The 18,246-nt window shown below is 43.1% G+C and overlaps 1 protein-coding gene across 2 annotated transcripts; it reads right to left on the bottom strand.

Moving 5' to 3' along the window:
• Window positions 1-9,742: 9,742 nt before the first annotated feature.
• On the bottom strand, window positions 9,743-18,246 carry LOC311144871 (ankyrin repeat domain-containing protein 13A-like). 2 transcript variants are annotated; one of them, XM_084181032.1, is made up of 15 exons: window positions 17,973-18,246; window positions 16,345-16,480; window positions 15,692-15,816; window positions 15,529-15,574; window positions 15,294-15,437; window positions 14,965-15,154; window positions 14,779-14,845; window positions 14,476-14,557; window positions 14,201-14,262; window positions 13,860-13,990; window positions 13,255-13,412; window positions 12,812-12,928; window positions 12,410-12,579; window positions 12,059-12,123; window positions 9,743-11,940 (listed from the first exon to the last, which is right to left on the bottom strand). In XM_084181032.1, exons 1-15 carry the CDS (start codon window positions 18,069-18,071, stop codon window positions 11,733-11,735), a joined length of 1,800 nt encoding a protein of 599 aa, XP_084037158.1. In that variant the 5' UTR covers window positions 18,072-18,246; the 3' UTR covers window positions 9,743-11,732. The 2 variants fall into 2 exon arrangements, with proteins under 2 accessions (XP_084037158.1, XP_084037157.1); XM_084181031.1 differs by lacking the exon at window positions 17,973-18,246 and adding an exon at window positions 16,766-17,179.

Raw genomic sequence — 18,246 nt, 5'->3', positions numbered from 1 at the left:
CACTGAACACCTCATAGAGGTTGCCTTGGCGGTAGAGTCAGGGAACATCATACATGGTGTTAAGGGCCCATCTCCTTTAATGTTCCTTACTGTTTTCAACATAATTGCAGGGTTTGCTTTTGATTACATGCACAGCATCTTACTTGGCATATGTTGGCAAATGACTACAGTGGTTTGAGTTCAAATATCACCCTGAGTCCTGGTACATTGGAAGAGAAATAGAGTGCATAAACAAAAGATTGCTTGCCATAAAACCACCTGTAAATGTGACAAGACCACCACGCTCAATTACTCAAATATTGGAAAGCCACAGAGTTCTGACACTTCCTGCTGTTCTATAGCCTCCCCTGTTTAAATGGGATTTTACCAAGGGATTACTTACACCATTTACTGCTACTGGTGCAGGATACCTATTGTCTACTGAAAGACACGGTTACCTCTCATGACATTGATATGGCTGAGATGTTCTTTCTAGAATGTAGGCCTCCTGTAGCTCAGTTGGTAGAGCATGGCACTTGCAACGCCAGGGTTGTGGGTTTGATTCCCACGAGGGGCCAGTATGAAAAATGTATGCACTCACTAGCTGGATAAGAGTGTCTGCTAAATGACAAAAAAAATTGTTTTTTAAAAAGTAAAATGTAGAATGTTGTCACGTCTCCTCCCGTTGCTCCCATCCGGCGCTCTGATTCGCCGGTCTACTGAACCACCGGTCTGAGCGCACCACCTCGGCAACACTGGAATGGAAAGCCAACGCACCCTAATAACCTCCAGCGCACCTGCACCTCATCATTTCATCACCACCCCTATTTAGCCCTGGACTGTTCTGTATGATGTTGTGTGTGATTGTTAAGTGTCATTTCGCTTTCTCATTGTTAAGTAAACCTTGACCTTGGTAATTCCTGCGTCTGTGTCCTGCCTCTTCGTATACTCAGTACTCATCACAAATGTGTTATTAGGTTTGAACAATTGTATGGTAAATGTCATGTCAGCTACAATGTCCCCATACTTTTGCATGCACCTACCTCTGTCTGAAACTGGGGACCTTTGTGGGCTCAAAGTGCATTCATCTTTCAAAGTAGTAATGGGAGACTTGGTCAACTCTTCCATGGCACTTAAGGTGTACCAGGACAAATAGTGGAAATGTTCACCATCTACCAACACATCCCGAGCATCAGGGACTTTCCTGTAGGATTATGTCATTCTTACAGGATTCCTGCAGGACACCTGCACAATTCCTTCACAAAAGGTTAAATTCCTGCAGGATTCCTGTAGGACTTTTTTGTAAGGGCGTATGTGGTCCTACAGAATCAACATTTGGGTAAGGTTTTTATGCGGGTTACTGTAGCCCAGGTGTACTCAAATACTATTTGAGAAGGCACACAAATTTCCCGGTGGTGATGATTGTCATGGCCGTTTGTGTGTATAAACCATTGCATCGCTGGTGAAGCAGTGCAGCGACGTCATGCGCAGGCACCTCCTGTCCGACTGGATCCAGGGGAATCAACAACCAAGGGATTCAACAATCAACAAGCCATACGCATAGCCTACTGTATCTGTCTGACATGCTGACCACACCGTCCGCGTTGCGTGTGCGAACGTTGCAAATCCATTTACACATGCACGTCATTCAATCGATTCATCCAAACTGCTCGCGCGCGTCAACAAGTGTAGCCAGGCACTAAAATAGAACTTGGTTAAAGTTCGTTTTGATATTTCAACCTGTGTGTCCTGATCGCGTCTGGTGTGGATGGACAAAATCAACATGCACACGCATGCCGGGTCTAGTCAGCATGTGATGTGATGTGATAAACTGAAATATAAAACATAAGGGACGGGGTCCATCATTTGTATAAACCTTTTATTAAGTTGAGTTTTTTTGTTTTGTTTAGCCTAATTCAGTTCACACCTCTGGATTGTGTGTCTCGATTAGACCATATAAAATGTTATTTGATATGAGTCTTTTTTTTAAATGTGACGTAATATTCCTGCTGCTGTTAAATAATTGTTCATGTTATTTATATTTTATTTCATAACATTGTTGCATTTATTTGAAGATATTTGCTTAGTTGCCCTGAGACATTGGATGATTAGTTGCACCTTCAGAAAGTATTCATACCCCTTGACTTATTCCACATTTTGTTGTTACAGCCTGAATTCAAAATGGATTAGATTTTCCCCCCTCATCCATCTACACACAATACCCCATGATGACAAAGTGAAAACATGTTTTAGACATTTTTGCCAATTTATTGGAAAATAAATACAGAAATCTAATTTACATAAGTATTCACACCCCTGAGTCAATGCTTTGTAGAAGCACCTTTGGCCGCGATTACAGCTTTGAGTCATCTTGGGTATGTACCTACATTTTACAGACGCTCTTATCCAGAGCGACTTACAGTTAGTGAGTGCATACATTTTCCATACTGGACCCCCGTGGGAATCGAACCCACAATCCTGGCGTTGCAAGCGCCATGCTCTACCATGCCATGCTCTACCAACTGAGCTACATGTATCAGCTTTGCACATCTGGATTAGGGATTTTCTTCCATTCTTCCTTGCAGATTTTCTCAAGCTCTGTTAAAATAGATGGGGAGCGGCAGTGAACAGCAATCTTCAAGTCTTTCCACAGAGTTTCAGTAAGATTCAAGGCTTGGGGTCATTGTCCTGTTGGAATGTAAGTCTTCGCCACAGTCTAAGGTCAAGTTGTACTTTGAAGCAGGTTCTCATCAAGGATTTGCCTGTATTTGGCTCCATTCATTGTTCCCTCTATCCTTACCAGTCTCCCAGTCCCTGCCTCTGAAAAACATCTCCATAGAATGATGCTGCCACCACAATGCTTCACGATAGGGATGGTATTAGATGGGTGATGAGCTGTGCCTGGTTTTCTCCAGACATAGCACTTTGCATTCAGGCCAGTGTTACATTTTTGACTCATCAGACCACAAAATATTTTGCCTTATGATCTCAGTCTTTCACATGCCTTTTTGCAAACTCCCGGCATGCTGTCATGTGCCTTTTTCTCAGGAGTGGCTTCTATCTGGCCACTCTCCCATAAAGCCCAGATTGTTGAATTACTGTAGAAAGTAATTGGGTTCTTGGTCACCTCCCTAACCAAGGTCCTTCTTGCCCGGTTGCTCAGTTTGGTCAGACGGCCAGCTCTAGGCAGTGTCTGGGTAGTTCCATGCTGTGTTCTTGGAAACTTTCAACACTCAAAAAAAATAATTCATACCCTTCCCCAGATATATGCCTCATCACAATTCCGGAGATCTACGGACAGTTCCTTGGACTTCATGGTATAGTTTCTGCTCTGACATGCACTGTCAACTGTGGGACCTTATATAGACAGGTGTGTTTCTTTCTAAATCATGTCCAAACAATATAATTGGCCACACGTGGACTCCAATCAAGTTGTAGTGACATCTCAAGGATGATCAAAGGAAATTGGATGCACCTGAGCTCAATTTGCAAAGTGTCAGAGCAAAATGGTGTGAATAATTATGTAAATTAGATATTTCTGTATTTCATTTTCAATAAATTAGCAAAAGTTTCCAAAAACATGTTTTCACTTTGTCATTATGGGGTATTGTGTGTAGATGGGTGAGAGAAAAAAATACTGAATCCATTTTGAATTCAGGCTGTAACACAACAAAATGTGGAATAAGTCAAGGGGTATGAATACTTTCTCAAGGCACGGTAGGTGCTACTGTTAAAAAGTCAAAACAAACATAAGTAATAATTTTTATTTTGGCATAATTCATTAAGTGAATGAAATACTGTGTGTGAGTGTTGAGTGACATGAACATTAGCTTCCTTTACTCAAAGTCTCCCATTTCTCCAGGTGTGCTGTGTGCAAATGACACAAATGATTGGGTAACACTTTATATACACTGAACAAAAATATAAATGCAACATTTTCTATGATTTTACTGAGTTACAGTTCATATAAGGAAATCAGTAAAAAATAAAAAAAATCCTTAGGCCCTAATCTATGGATTTCACATGACTGGGAATACAGATTCGCATCTGTTAGTCACAGATACCTTTAAAAAAAGGTAGGGGCGTGGATTAGAAAACCAGTCAGTATCTGGTGTGACCACCATTTACCTCATGCAGCGCGACACATCCCCTTCGCATAGAGTTCATCAGGCTGTTGATTGTGGCCTCTGGCCTTCAATGACTGTGCGAAGTTGCTGGATATTGGCGGGAACTGGAACACGCTGTCGTACACGTCGATCCAGAGCATCTCAAACATGCTCAATGGGTGGTGAGTATGGAGGCCATGGAAGAACTGGGACATTTTCACCTTCCAGAAATTGTGTACAGATCCTTGCGACATGGGGCCGTGCATTATCATGCTGAAACATGAGGTGATAATGGCGGATGAATGGCACGACAATGGGCTTCAGGATCTCGTCACGGTATCTTTGTGCATTCAAATTGCCATCGATAAAATGCAAGCGTTCATTGTCTGTAGCTTATGCCTGCCCATACCATAACCCTACCGCCACCATGGGGCACTCTGTTTACAACGTTGAGATCAGAAAACCGCTCACCCACACAACACCATCCATACACGCTGTCTGCCATCTGCCCAGAACAGTTGAAACTGGGATTAATCCGTGAAGAGCACACTTCTCCAGCGTGCCAGTGGCCATCGAACGTAAGCATTTGCCCACTGAAGTCGGTTATGACGCCGAACTGCAGTCAGGTTAAGACCCTGGTGAGGACGACGAGCATGCAGATGAGCTTCCCTGAGACGGTTTATGACAGTTTGTGCAGAAATTCTTCGGTTGTGCAAACCCACAATTTCATCAGCTGTCCGGGTGGCTGGTCTCATAGATCCCGCAGGTGAAGAAACCAGATGTGGTGGGGCTGGCGTGGTTACACGTGGTCTGCGGTTGTGATACCAGATGGAAATTAACATTCAATTATCTGGCAACAGCTCTGGTGGACATTCCTGCAGTCAGCATGCCTATTGCATGCTCCATCAAAACTTTAGACATCTGTGGCATTGTGTTGCGTGACAAAACTGCACATTTTAGAGTGGCCTTTTATTGTCCCCAGCAGAAGGTGCACCTGTGTAATGATCATGCTGTTTAAAAAAATATGTGGACTGAAGCATCAGTGTAAATGTGAATGAGAGCACAACAGACAAACAATAGTTTTGGGGGCATGCCACTCAACAAAGCCTCTTTTCAGATGTGCACCACTCATCAATGAGCATCAGATTTACATTCGTTCTTACATTCATTAAAAAAACAGGTTAAGGAGGTTGAGTGAACTCATCCCCTTAATCCACAGTCATGGAAACAGAGTGCTCAGCTGGATCTGGTCCATTCTTTCATGTTAAAGTGGTGGAAAACAGGACCCTATATTCATAAAGCTTCTCAGAGTAGGAGTTCTGGTCATGTCCCAAGCAATTTGGGCATGTGCCGAGAGCCCGAGGGAGGGATCAACACATGCCCCCAATGTTGGCTCTCTATTCAAACCACCAGATGGGGACTGTGTTTGAGTCGAATACTAACCTTCCCCAGAGCTATATATTTAGAAATCTAAAAGATGTAAACTTTATTCCTCTACATTAGGTAATCTTTACAATTGTATTTTGCATACTATATTCTGGGTTAAATCATTTTTAATCCCAGAGTCTGAGTCTCTATAGCGACAATATAGATGATCTCACTGATGTGGTGTGCAGTTATATCTCCACCTATGAAAATACAGTGATCCCTAGCAAAAATGTTACTATTTATCCCAACAACAAGCCTTGAAGGGCTTATTGTGTAAAAAGAATACTGCTTTCTATGAGGACAATGTGACTGCTAAAAGGGAATCTAGAATTGAGGTGAGATCAGAAATCAAGAACTGAAATATAAGGAGATTGAGGGTGAACTCAGTAGCAACAATCTTAGGGCTGCCTGGAATGGAATGAGAACTATGGTTGGGCTACAAGACAAGGGAAACAAGATGATACAGGTTTATGGTTTTAACTCAAAGGACTGGATGATGAGCTAAATGGTTTTTATCTCAGATTTGACAATCAGAACTTTAGTGGAGAAATTACTGAGATGAGTATTAGGACAATTACTACTCCCAAGATGGAATTTAGCATCCAGAGTGTCACCAACTTATTCAGACATTAAGTCATGTGCAGAACAACTCAGTGGCATTTTTCATCACATTTTCATGCTGTCATTCGAGCTGCAGAAGGTGCCTAAACTCTGGAAGCATGCTACTGTTGTTCCTGTGGCAAAAAGCAAATCCCCCAAGGTGCTAAATGAATTTAGGCCAGTGGTACTGACATCCTTGGTGATGAAATCATTTGAGAAGCTAATCAAGAAGGATGTACTGCGTCAGGTTGAGAATTCCCTGGACACCCTGCAGTTTGCATACAGGGCCAAGCTAGGGGTGGAGGATGCCACTCTAACACTACTCAACTTCCTCTACAAGCACCTGGCGGGCCCAAAAACCCATGCGAGGCTTCTGCTCATCGACTCCCTTCAATACTATCCAGCCTCACATACTAGCAGAGAAACTCCTCTCCCTCTTCAAGCTGGAAGTGAGCATTGTGGGCTGGATAGTGGACTTCCTTACCGACCGGTCCCAACAAGTGCGAGTAAATGGCGTCATGTCAAAGCAGCTCTGCTCCTCCACTGGATCCCCACAAGGTTGTGTGCTCTCTCCTCCCCTGTACATACTATACACTAATGACTGTCATAGCGAATATGAAAACAGGCACATCATCAAGTTTTCTAATGACTCTGTCATCGTCAGTCTACTACAGGATGGAGAGTCTGAGCATGGGCCTGTGGTAGATGACTTTGTGTCATGGTGTGAGAACTGCTTCCTCCAACTGAATGTCTCCAAAACTAAAGATATGGCATTTGACTTTAGAAGGCAGCCACTGAACCCCACACCCACTGTGGTCATTGGAAATGACATTGAGCTGGTCAGTACCTACAAGTACCTGGGAACAGTGCTGGACAACAAATTGACGTTTGAGGAGAACACAGATTGGTAAGGGTAGGTAACAACACACAACAGTGGTAGGCCTGATCACCGACAACGATGAGACAGCCTATAGGGAGGAGGTCAGAGACCTGGCCGTGTGGTGCCAGGATAACAACCTCTCCCTCAACGTGACCAAGACAAAGGAGATGATTGTGGACTACAGGAAAAAGAAGACTGAGCACGCCCCCATTCTCATCGACGGGGCTGTAGTGGAACAGGTTGAGAGCTTCAAGTTCCTTGGTGTCCACATCACCAACTAACTATCATGGTCCAAACACACCAAGACAGTCGTGAAGAGGGCACGACAAAGCCTATTCCCCCTCAGGAGACTGAAAAGATTTGGCATGGGTCCTCAGAGCCTCAAAAAATTATACAGCTGCACCATCGAGAGCATCCTGACGGTTGCATCACCGCCTGGTATGGCAACTGCTTGGCCTCCGACCGCAAGGCACTACAGAGGGTAGTGCGTACGGCCCAGTACATCACTGGGGCCAAGCTTCCTGCCATCCAGGACCTCTATACCAGGCCGTGTCAGAGGAAGTCCCTCAAAATTGTCAAAGACTCCAGCCACCCTAGTCATAGACTGTTCTCTCTGCTACCGCACGGCAAGTGGTACCGGAGTGCCAAGTCTAGGTCCAAAAGACTTCTCAACAGCTTCTACCCCCAAGCCATAAGACTCCTGAACAGCTAATCATGGCTACCCAGACTATTTGCACTGCCCCGCACCCCCACCACATCTTTTTACGCTGCTGCTACTCTGTTAATTATTTATGTATAGTCACTTTAACTCTACCCACATGTACATATTACTTCAACTACCTCAACTAGCCGGTGCCCCCGCACATTGACTCTGCACCGGTACCCCCCTGTATATATAGCCTCCCTACTGTAATTTATTTTATTTCTGCTCTTTTTTTCTCAACACTTTTTTTACTTTTTATTTTTTAAACTTTTTTTATTAAAAATAAATGCACTGTTGGTTAAGGGCTGTAAGTAAGCATTTCACTGTAATATCTGCACCTGTTGTATTCGGCCAATAAAATTTGATTTGATTTGATTTGATATGCCATCTGTAAAAAGGGACAGCAACGGCTTTTCTTTCTGAGAAAGATTAACTCATTTAATGTCAGCAAGACAGTGATGACACTGTTTTACTGGAGTTTTATTGAATCCGTTTTGATGTTCTCGATGGTTTGCAACAGAAATAGGTTGGACGAGGTGGTTAAGGTGGCCAGCAAGGTCACCGGGGTGCAACAGGCACAGCTCTTAGTGACATTCAGAAAGCAAGTGGTGAGGAGAGCTAATAGTATCCGAGACTGTCCTGGTCACCCCCTCCTTGACCATTTTGCGCTTCTCCCCTCAGGTCGTCGTTTTAGACTTCCCAAACTCAATAGCAACAGATACAAGAACTCTTTTATCCCACAGGCCATAAACCTTCTGAATCTGCACATGAAATGAAATGTCTATTTATTGTTGCACTTTTGCACGATTGCTCCTTTTTATCAATCTCATTGTTTCATGTTATGTGTATATCGGTTGTATGGTTGTCACTGTTTTTAATGTTGTTGTTTTTTATTGTTGAACCCTGACTGCACAACACATTTCCCAATTGGGACAATAAAGATAACTAGAACAGTAGAGAAGCATATCAGAGATGGGCCCTCTGGTGGCTTGAGAGTTAAAGAATAAATGCATGTGAAAAAGAACCCCAAACACCAAGCTGTGACAGAGCATGAAGGTATCTTACAAAATGGGACCACTTCTCATTGATCATCATTATTAGACAAGTTAGCACACACACCTTTATCAGGTAACAGTTGGCTAGAAAATACACTTACATGGATAATTGAAAAAAAGTGACTTCTCATAGCTTCCAAAAAGGTAAATATTGCAATTTTCCACAGTACTTTTTCACCGTTTGGAAGCGACATCGGTGTGTAATCACCTTTTTAGCTGCACATTTTTACTGTTCAAATGCCTATATTTTTTGTTGTTGCCTGTTTTTCCTTTTTAAGTGTTGCAGGAGACATTAAAGTGAGACTGGTTGCATTATGCTGAAAACACTTATGACATCATGATGTAAAGACACAAACCATACGCATATTTGTTATTTCCCCGTTGCTCATTTTGTGTCTATAATTTTGGTTTTTAAATGTGAAATTTTGAAAAATGACAGATGTCTGATTATGAATAATCGCTCTCAGTTCATGGAGAGCGCTAATATAATTTTCAATTCCATTTTCAGAGTTGATTCCTCTTACACAATATGGTGCCCGGGTATATCCACCATAATATTCTTATGGCATCCAATTGGATTACGGTAAACAGTTCAGATGCTCTAATTGGTCAGTGTGGTACGCACAGAGCAGATGTCAGGATTTTAATGAAGGCGGTAACTATATTTAGCCTAACAAAACATACTATCCATTCATAGATCTATGTGATAATCGAACCATATATACCAACGATTATTGATGAAACAATGCAAAGGGCATTGCTGTGACCAATTAATCCAGTGTTGTAAACTGTAAAATATCAGTGAAATTACAGCAATTCAGGGGTCATTGAAGGGTCAATGATCAGGGCGGAGATGTGTCTGAAAAACTAATTAAGGATTGTGCTTTTATGATCAGAAAAATGAATAGGTTTCGCCATCTGCTGTTTATCTTAGCAAGAAGCAGGCTAGGAAACAGCTACTTGTAAAATAAGGAGCCATAGTTCACCCAAATTGAAATAAAGTGCATTTATTTAAGAAAGAAAACAATTTGAAACCAACATCACAGTTTACAAATGCTTTCTTGAATTCTGTTAAGAAAATAAGCTTACCTACTAGCAAATAAAGCAGTACAAAGACTGTTCCCCAGAAATCGAAACAAAGTGAACTCTGCTACATTAGAGAATGTTCTGCTGTTTGGCAACTTGATCATTAGCCGTTTTGAGCTCTAGCCCCCAGAAAACAGACAAAGCGATGCATCAGAACCATGTCCAAAGTGCTGTTGGTTATCAGTGTAATTAACTACATTGCTTAATTCATTTTATGTCCAGCAACACCACTGGATGGGAAAAAATTTTTTAAGCCCCTGGATCACAGCTTTAAAGATGAGACATTTCAAATGTTCTCTGGTGTCTTTAGTAGGTCTGGCCTGAGTAGCAGTATAACACTGATCCCTCACCCCCAGACCAATCATGTCTGTGGCCCAAATGGAATCTAGACCCTACTATGCACTTGTGGAGATCTAATTAGCAATATGATTTTAATAAATTCCCCTAGGAGGGCAAGTTACACTTATTACCATATTGCGTACACCTTTCAAATCCTCTCAGATCTGCATAAGAGCATAGGTAGGCTCCATTTGGGATTGGGAATGTTAAGAGGGGAACGCTCCCTTCAGTACAAAATGATGCTACACGGAGCTTGCATCCATGTTCATCTCAGATCTCTCACACATCACTCAGTTCACAGGTCTATCTGTAGTTTCAAGATTTAAAAAATACCTTAGAACCCTGTTGTGTTTGAGGTCTAACGGCCATATTCTTTGACATTTAAGAAAGGAAAAAGTGTTTGACAATGGATAGCCTACAATAATCCATGTTTCGACCTTGCTTGTTTGCGAGCACCACTGAACCGTGTGTATGTTCCTTGGTCATCCACAGGTAGGCACAGCGGCTTCTGCTATTGCGTTGTTGAGGTGCTGATGCTTGATGATGCCCAGTGACCATGGCCAACAAGATCAAGCACTCTTAAATAACAAGCCCTTAGCCCAATTGAATAAAACCTGGTTTCTGGGGCAAGTCAAAAACTTGTTTGAATTATCATGTTCACTTTCATTTTAACATTGCGTCAATGACAACAAATCCAAAACATGAATTCTTGCAGCGTAAGGAAAAGGGTCGGAAGCACCAGCAAGATATTTTGTTTGATGACATTCTGTTCAAAGTGCAAAAATGCCATATTGTTGACCAGAAAACCATGTTTGATGTGTCTACAATAAACGAATATACTGCACTTTCACTAGTTTCAGAGATACTGTAGAACAATGGAACCCTGAGATATTAAATATTTTGAATAGCTGTGTGACTGGAGTGCTATTTCCAGGGTCATGTTAATAATACAAAAATATGTTTTAAACCTTTTGCAACAGGAAACTGAAAATGTGCAGGTAGTCCCTCCCGGTTTCATTCCACTCCCTTCCGTTTGGTGCCTAATGAACCTGACCCAGGGCTCTAAAACAACAACCTTCCAGAGCCACAACTAAAGCAGCTACCAGTCACAGGTTTAACCCGATCTTGGCAACACCCAACAAAAACAATCACAGGTTGCAACCCTTACACTCCAGTGCAATGAAAATCCTTCCCAAAATAATCTCAAAGAATACCTGGATACCTCTTTGGGAGAGTGGAGTGGCTATGGCTCTGTTTTAAAAGGACGGGAGGAATCTTGACAGCTTCTACACTTTTAAGACAGAGCCTCAGTGTTAAATAGAAATACAAATATAGCAATATACATGTTAGTTTTTTAAAACCAAAAATAGGTTTTGTTTATGACATATGTTACATGGATGTTTTGCCGGTGTCATGGCAGATTGTAGTGAAGGAGGAGGGGGTGGGGTGGGGCTGGATTGGGGGTGTGGTGGTGGCCGCTTCTTGATCTACGAAAAGTTAATGCAGTTATGGCAAGGCATGGCCTTAATATTTTTTCCCCTCATATTTTCCTCTTTTTACTTCTCTGTGAGCGAGAGCTGCAATATCCTCTCCAGCTCCTCCTCTTCCTTCTTCCTCCTCCTCCTCTCATCCTCGGCCTGGGCCCGGGCCGACAGCTCCATGGCCATGCGGAGGTCCGCATCGGGGCTTGAGGCCGAGGTGCCCGAGCTCGCCTGACTCGACGTGGTGTCTCCCAAGTCCACCAGCACCCCCTCTGGGATGCTTCTGGAAGAACAGAGGAGGGATATGGATATATTCTGAATATACTGCATGTGCTAATTGGAAGTCAATTTGGACAAAAGTGAAAAGTGTAGATAATGATATGCATGAATACTTGGCGTACCCGTCACTCTGGCTACTGAATATGGGGTCCGTGAGGTCACCATTGGCATCCTCCCATGTCACTTCCTAGAGGACAAAAAAAAGGGTGGAGTTAGTGAGGTGAAACTCTTGGCACGTCCAGATAAAACTGGCATAAACGTAACGGATAGGATTCCCTATTCCTTATGTCAGACAATAATATAGTTTCCATACAATCCACTATCTGGAAGTTTTGCAACATTGCAGCTTCCTGAACAGACCGACCACTGGTCGAACAGATGAACACCAAGGCGGCGGCCGTGAGCGCAAGAGGACCAGATAGGGAGTGAAACAGATGAGTAGGAGGGGGGTGTGTGTGTGTGGCATCTAGGACCTGTCCCAGGGCTCCACCACCGGACTCCAGCAGACTCTGGTGGATGGCATACTGCAGTAGCTCCTCGTCGTGATTTGACACCGCCGTGTGGCGGCTGCCACCCCCTCCTCGGTGGCGGTAGTGTGAGGGCACCTCGAACACCGAGGGGCACACCTGGAATAGAGGGGGATCTGGGTGGAGGGAACAGTCATACAGAATGATGTTAATAGTGGTGGCTGTCAATATTGACATTTCGACCAAAAGCGATATGGATACAAACATTAATATTGGTTGTTCAGCTGTTAGATGCAACTGAAGAAATACATTTGAGAAATGACTAAATGTGTGATTTGTTTTGTTCAGACCCCATGGGGACAAATTCCGGGGTCACCCTGGTCAGCGGCATGGGCGTGCCTTGCCTACCTGCAGCTTCCCCACAGCTGCCCTCCTCGGGTGTGGCAGTGGAGGGGTCGCCCGTACTGCATTTGTTGACACTGCCAAATGAAATGCGGGCGTTGAGCACATGGAATAGGGGAATCTCTGAGTGAGAGGAAACAAAGACAGGTCACTCCATGGATCCCATTATTTATAAGCAAATGCCTCTATGGTGGGCTTTTCATTGTGGTACCTTGTATGTGTAGGTGCCGTTTTTCTCAAATCAGGCCCGTATGTATGAAGCGTCTCAGAGTAGGAGTGCTGATTTAGGGTCAAAAGGAATAAGATTATATGGACAGGGGAGCCTGATCCTTGATCAGCACCTCCTCTGAGACGCTTGATACAGTTGTGCTTGAATGAGCCGAGTGGCACAAGCATTTTGTGTAAACCTTCTCATTTCATCACTCTGTTCCACAGAGGTGTGATTGTACCTATTTTTACAGGGAACCCTGGAGGGAACTTGAGGGTGACAAAATCCCGCAGCCGGGCGAAGTGGGTGCTGGTCCGGGCCATGAGATTGATGATGGGGGTGACCTGCTCCACCAGGGAGAGAGGGTGTTCCTCGCTCATCCACAATGTACCCTTGAACCTGGACACATCAGGGTCGTATTCATTATTGTACACCGTAGCAAAACATTTTCCAATGGAAAACAAAAACAATTTATAATTGGACAAGTTAAGCTAGTCCCTCCTGTTTCAGTCCATTTTCTTCTGTTTGGTGCCTAATGAATACGAACCAGAAAACACTGTCGTCGTGTTTGAGGGATCAGTTTGAGGAAGCGCAGAATTGCTAATCTTGATCCCATCATGAGTAGTTATTTGGGATGCAGGGTGATTTGTAGATATGGCGATTTGTAGATTATGCGCACTGCAAAGTAGTCCCATCTCAATACAACCACCCTTATGCTAAAACCTAAACACCAACACCTTCATATGAACTGAGAGGGAACCCGTTATAAAAACAATCAAGACTTCTGATGACATGAATATTGATCAGAAAGCCTCTCTCTTGGGTTTTGCAGCATAATTGTCTTACTTCTGGGTTCGGACGGTAAGTTCAATGGGCCGGCCAATGTCTCGGTCTTCAAGGTCAAACGCAGGGTCAAAGTACTCCTGTGGTGTGATGGCGGTGGGGTTGGTGGCTGTTGCATACTCCAGAGTGAGGTCCTATCCACAATATGACCAGAGTAGAGCATTCTTATTGAAGCCATTATACACCAAGTTGAGCGTTCTTATTGAAGCCCATATGAACCAAGACGAAGCATTCTTATTGAAGCCATTACAAATCAAACAGGCAAGTAAGATTCTGTCTATATAGGTCATACAAAAATGAGATAATCCACCATAACCTCAAATTCAGGTCTGCTGATTTCTTACCCCTTGAGCACTTATCTGCTGCTCCACAGTGCCCAGAAGATACTCCAGAACATTCCTCTCACCTAGAAGCCAAAAAAAAAGAGACAATCCACACAAAGCGTTATTGTGTCTGACAGAGCGCTAGTCTCCAACAAGTCCCCTTCTAAACAGAGACAGGTCATTTTGGTTCTGCGTACTCTCTCTGGGTTATGTAGGGAAAAGGGTGCCATTTCAGATACAGACTAACTGTTGTTATGTCTCTCTACCACCAACTAGAGGAATCATAGAGTGTATACTTTTTATTCTAGCCTTCTCCTCATCGGTGAGATGCTCTGTCCTTGTCCGGATCACCACGTTTACATTGTTCACAGTGAAAACCTGCAATGAAAATAAAAACAGCTCATGCAGTATACCGCATACTATCCTTCCAGTTACTGCTACTAAAATAAAATAACAACTGACCATTTAAAAAAAGCTGGCAATCTACTGTAGATCTTGTCAAATTAAAGAAAGGGACTTGTGTAAGGTCAGCAAACCAAGACAAGCAACAAAATAATTATATATCAACAACACAAGAATGCTTTAAGAAATGCACAAACCTTAGCCTCGAAACCATTGACAACTTCCGTTTTGTCACTCCTCCAACCCAAAATCCCAGATTTATTTCTGTGAAAAACAATTTAATGTCGTGTTACTATAAATCCATGTACAAGTTTACACATCCTTCAACATACTTATTATATTACACAATAGAGAAACAAGATAAAGTATGGTTTGGGTCTTGCCTCTCAAAAGCAATGTCCCTGGTGTCCAGAAAGGTATTAACAATGGGCGTGGTCAGCCGCTTGGCCACTTCCTGTTCTGCAGGTTGCATGGAGTCCAGCGTTACGTCTTCTATCTCCCTGGAGATGTCAAAGCGCTCCGTGTCCACCACCTCTTCGTCATGGTTCACCTCCATGAACTCGGTGCAGGTATCTGCCAATGGGCACAACCACACACTATGAAACATGCCAACAGAGCAAAAGACGAGGTAAAAGATGAGACGGCCTGCTGAAACAGAGGTCAGGAGGACACAGTTGCGTGCAAGCCTCACTCAGGGGAAAAAGGGACTCACCATCTCCTCTGAAAATGAAACTCCGACGACCTCTGATCCAGGTCATGTTCTCGAAGCCTAGCAGAGTGGCATCCACGCGCAGGCTGGCCCCACTCTTCCAAATCCGACACACGTCGCCGGGACAAACCCGGGACACGAGAGGGACTGGGAAAGGATGGGAAAGCAATGTAAACAACAACGTCTCAAACATCTACACACGGCCAATTCTAAAGGGGGATTTTCAAGTAGAACTTACTCCAACTTGTGAACTCCCATTTCATTTCCATGTAGAAATCCGCGGACTGGGGGGGATTGAAAAGAGGCATGAGTTTGCTGTTCTTTGTTTTTTTTGTGATGAGTGAAAAACATTTCAGAGAGGGGAGCAAACAGAGAGAGTAAGAGAGAGGGCGAGAGAACACCTCACGGATCTTGCTCAGAAGCTCAGGCACTCCTCCCAGAGCTGTAGAGGCTTTGAGGTAGTCTCTCCGCTGGAGCACTAGCTGCACCATCTCTGGGTCGCCGGTGCTGACCGCCTCCTGCAGCACTACACACGATCATGTTTAAAACAAGAAGATATTTTAAACATATAACATACTTCTGTGACAATAAATGTATACAAAATAAATTATTGTTATGGCCAGCATCAACTACTAAGCTGTGTGTGTAGTAACAAGAGCTATTGTGTGAAGCAGTGGAAATAAATCATGTGTCCCACTTCGACTGGAATAGACACCTACTGATTCAAGCGTACATGTTGTGTGAAATTGATACAGACACCCCCACTGTCCATGTGTGGAAGTGACTTTGATCACACAATTTAACAACCAACAAATAGACCTATACCAAGGTGTCAGATGAAGCCATAGCCCTATAAATAGTATGCCAAAGTCATGGTATTAATAAACATTTACATTTGGATATATGTTTTATTTTATTCATTACATAAATAAAAAAGACAATATCCAAATGTAAATGTTTATTATAAAATATCATGAATGTGGCATTCTATTTATAGGGCTAATGAAGGCAAAACACAGAGGTCTGAATTGTCATGGAGGATAGCCTGCCTAACCTGTCCAATTCTTGGCATTCTCTTTGGTAACTTCAGCGCCATGTCTCAGAAGCACTCTCACCGACTCCAGGTGGCCCAGTGACACAGCCAGGTGGAGCGGTGTCCTTCCCCTGGGATCCACAGCCTCGACGTCGTTCTGAGAAGAACAAACAAACAAACAAGCATTGCAATGGCTTCAAAAACAAATAGCCTAGCTACCTAAAGAGAATCTCTCGAGATCGTCATCATACACACTGGAAGCTATAGCTACACTGAGGGGATTCGATCATCTGGCCCGGGTTACCCCGGTGGGAGGAGTTTGCACCGAGTGAAAAGTGATTGCATTAGATTTCCCCATGGATATTCAGTCTGAAAGAAATCTGCATAAAAAAGACAATAGTCTACAAGTCAGAATGTTGAATAAAATGACATTTACACTTACTTCACCAGTTGTACATGCTGTTGGTCCATTTGATGGTAGGATGTGGAGGTAAAATATCCACAGGAAAGTGTTGTTTACCCAACTTTTTGCGGTGCCGGTAGGTTCTGCCGCTTGTATTTTCAATCTCCTGATGCATTGCACAATATGTAAACAATAGCCGAATGTAACCGAAAGTATCATCCAAAGCACATTTCCTCGCAATCTGGAAGTGTTAGTGAAATTTGCCAGTTGATTGTGAAGGACAACGTGCGCTCTGTGGTTCGGTTAGGCTCGGCCATATTGTGCAAGTGTTTGTCGGGTGCGAATTGTGTCAATATTGAAAATAAACTGGAAATACAAACCAGTATACTTAAGGTCGGATTGATAACGCTTCTCTGTGGATATTTTGTATCAGATTACCTCAGACATAGTGGCAAAATCGGCAGACAACATGTAAAGTAAGTTGAAATGGAGTTTGTTCAACATTCTGACTTGTAATGGGATTGTTCGGGAATGCTGAGCCTACATGTTAGAGACGAGAGTGTATTTCGCTCTCCTATTCTAAAAGAGGCTACATGCTGCATTGACTGAGCAGCTCAGATTACTGTTCGTTTGAGAAGGGCGCTCCTCCCTCACCGCTTTTGCATGTCACGGGCCATAGACCGGTTCACCGCAATAAATCCCCCATTTCCTGTTAATGACAAATACTCAACTGACAACAAAAACATTTAGAATGGAGTAAAGCAACCATATCTTTGGGTTATGATTAGCTGAGAATGATCCACTCCACGACATGTACATCACATCTCAATTCTCAGCTAGGTTATTACAATAGGAAAATACAGTTTCTAAACTCTTAAGGCGTTTCTATTCTTCAAGAATCAGTGGCCAGTCTATACCAGGTGTCGAACAGCAGGAAATAGCCTATGCAAAGTGAAACCAGTAGTAACGTTAACAAGAAGGCTAGCTATGCTGAATGAAATGTGTACTGTAGTTAATATCATCATGATTAATGATGCAACATGGCATTCCGTGAACGGATAAAATGGCATACATAGCCTAGGAATTACGCCAATCAAATTGTATGGTTCTCCATGTCAGGCCAAGTAGCTAGCTAGCTTCAGACATTTTGAAGCAGATAGATCTAGATCTGTAGTTAGCTAGCTAAAGGCGGCCAAACAGGCAAGTAGCTATAGCTAGCTCATTGTCCATATTTTGACATAACTACCTTTGTTGAGTCGTTTTCCAATTTCCTGTAATCATTTTCCCAGACTAAGGAATGTAGTGGAAACTTCACCCTGAAATCTTCGTTGGCCGCGGATAACATCTTCCCCCAACGTTACTAGTTTCAACTTCTCAATATAGCTAGCTTATATTTACAGCCATGGACAACCTAAGCTAAACCTTAACGTTGAAGAAATGTTAATCAATGCACCTCATCTCATATTCCAACTGGATCCATGTCAAATTGTGCTAGCCATAGATAGCCAACTAACGTTACT

The sequence above is a fragment of the Coregonus lavaretus genome (genome assembly GCF_964263955.1).
Source record: "Coregonus lavaretus genome assembly, chromosome: 17".
NCBI classification, from domain to species: Eukaryota; Metazoa; Chordata; class Actinopteri; order Salmoniformes; family Salmonidae; genus Coregonus; species Coregonus lavaretus.
The sequence above is the reverse complement of the archived record's forward strand: the minus strand, read 5'-3'. Positions and strand labels throughout refer to the sequence as shown.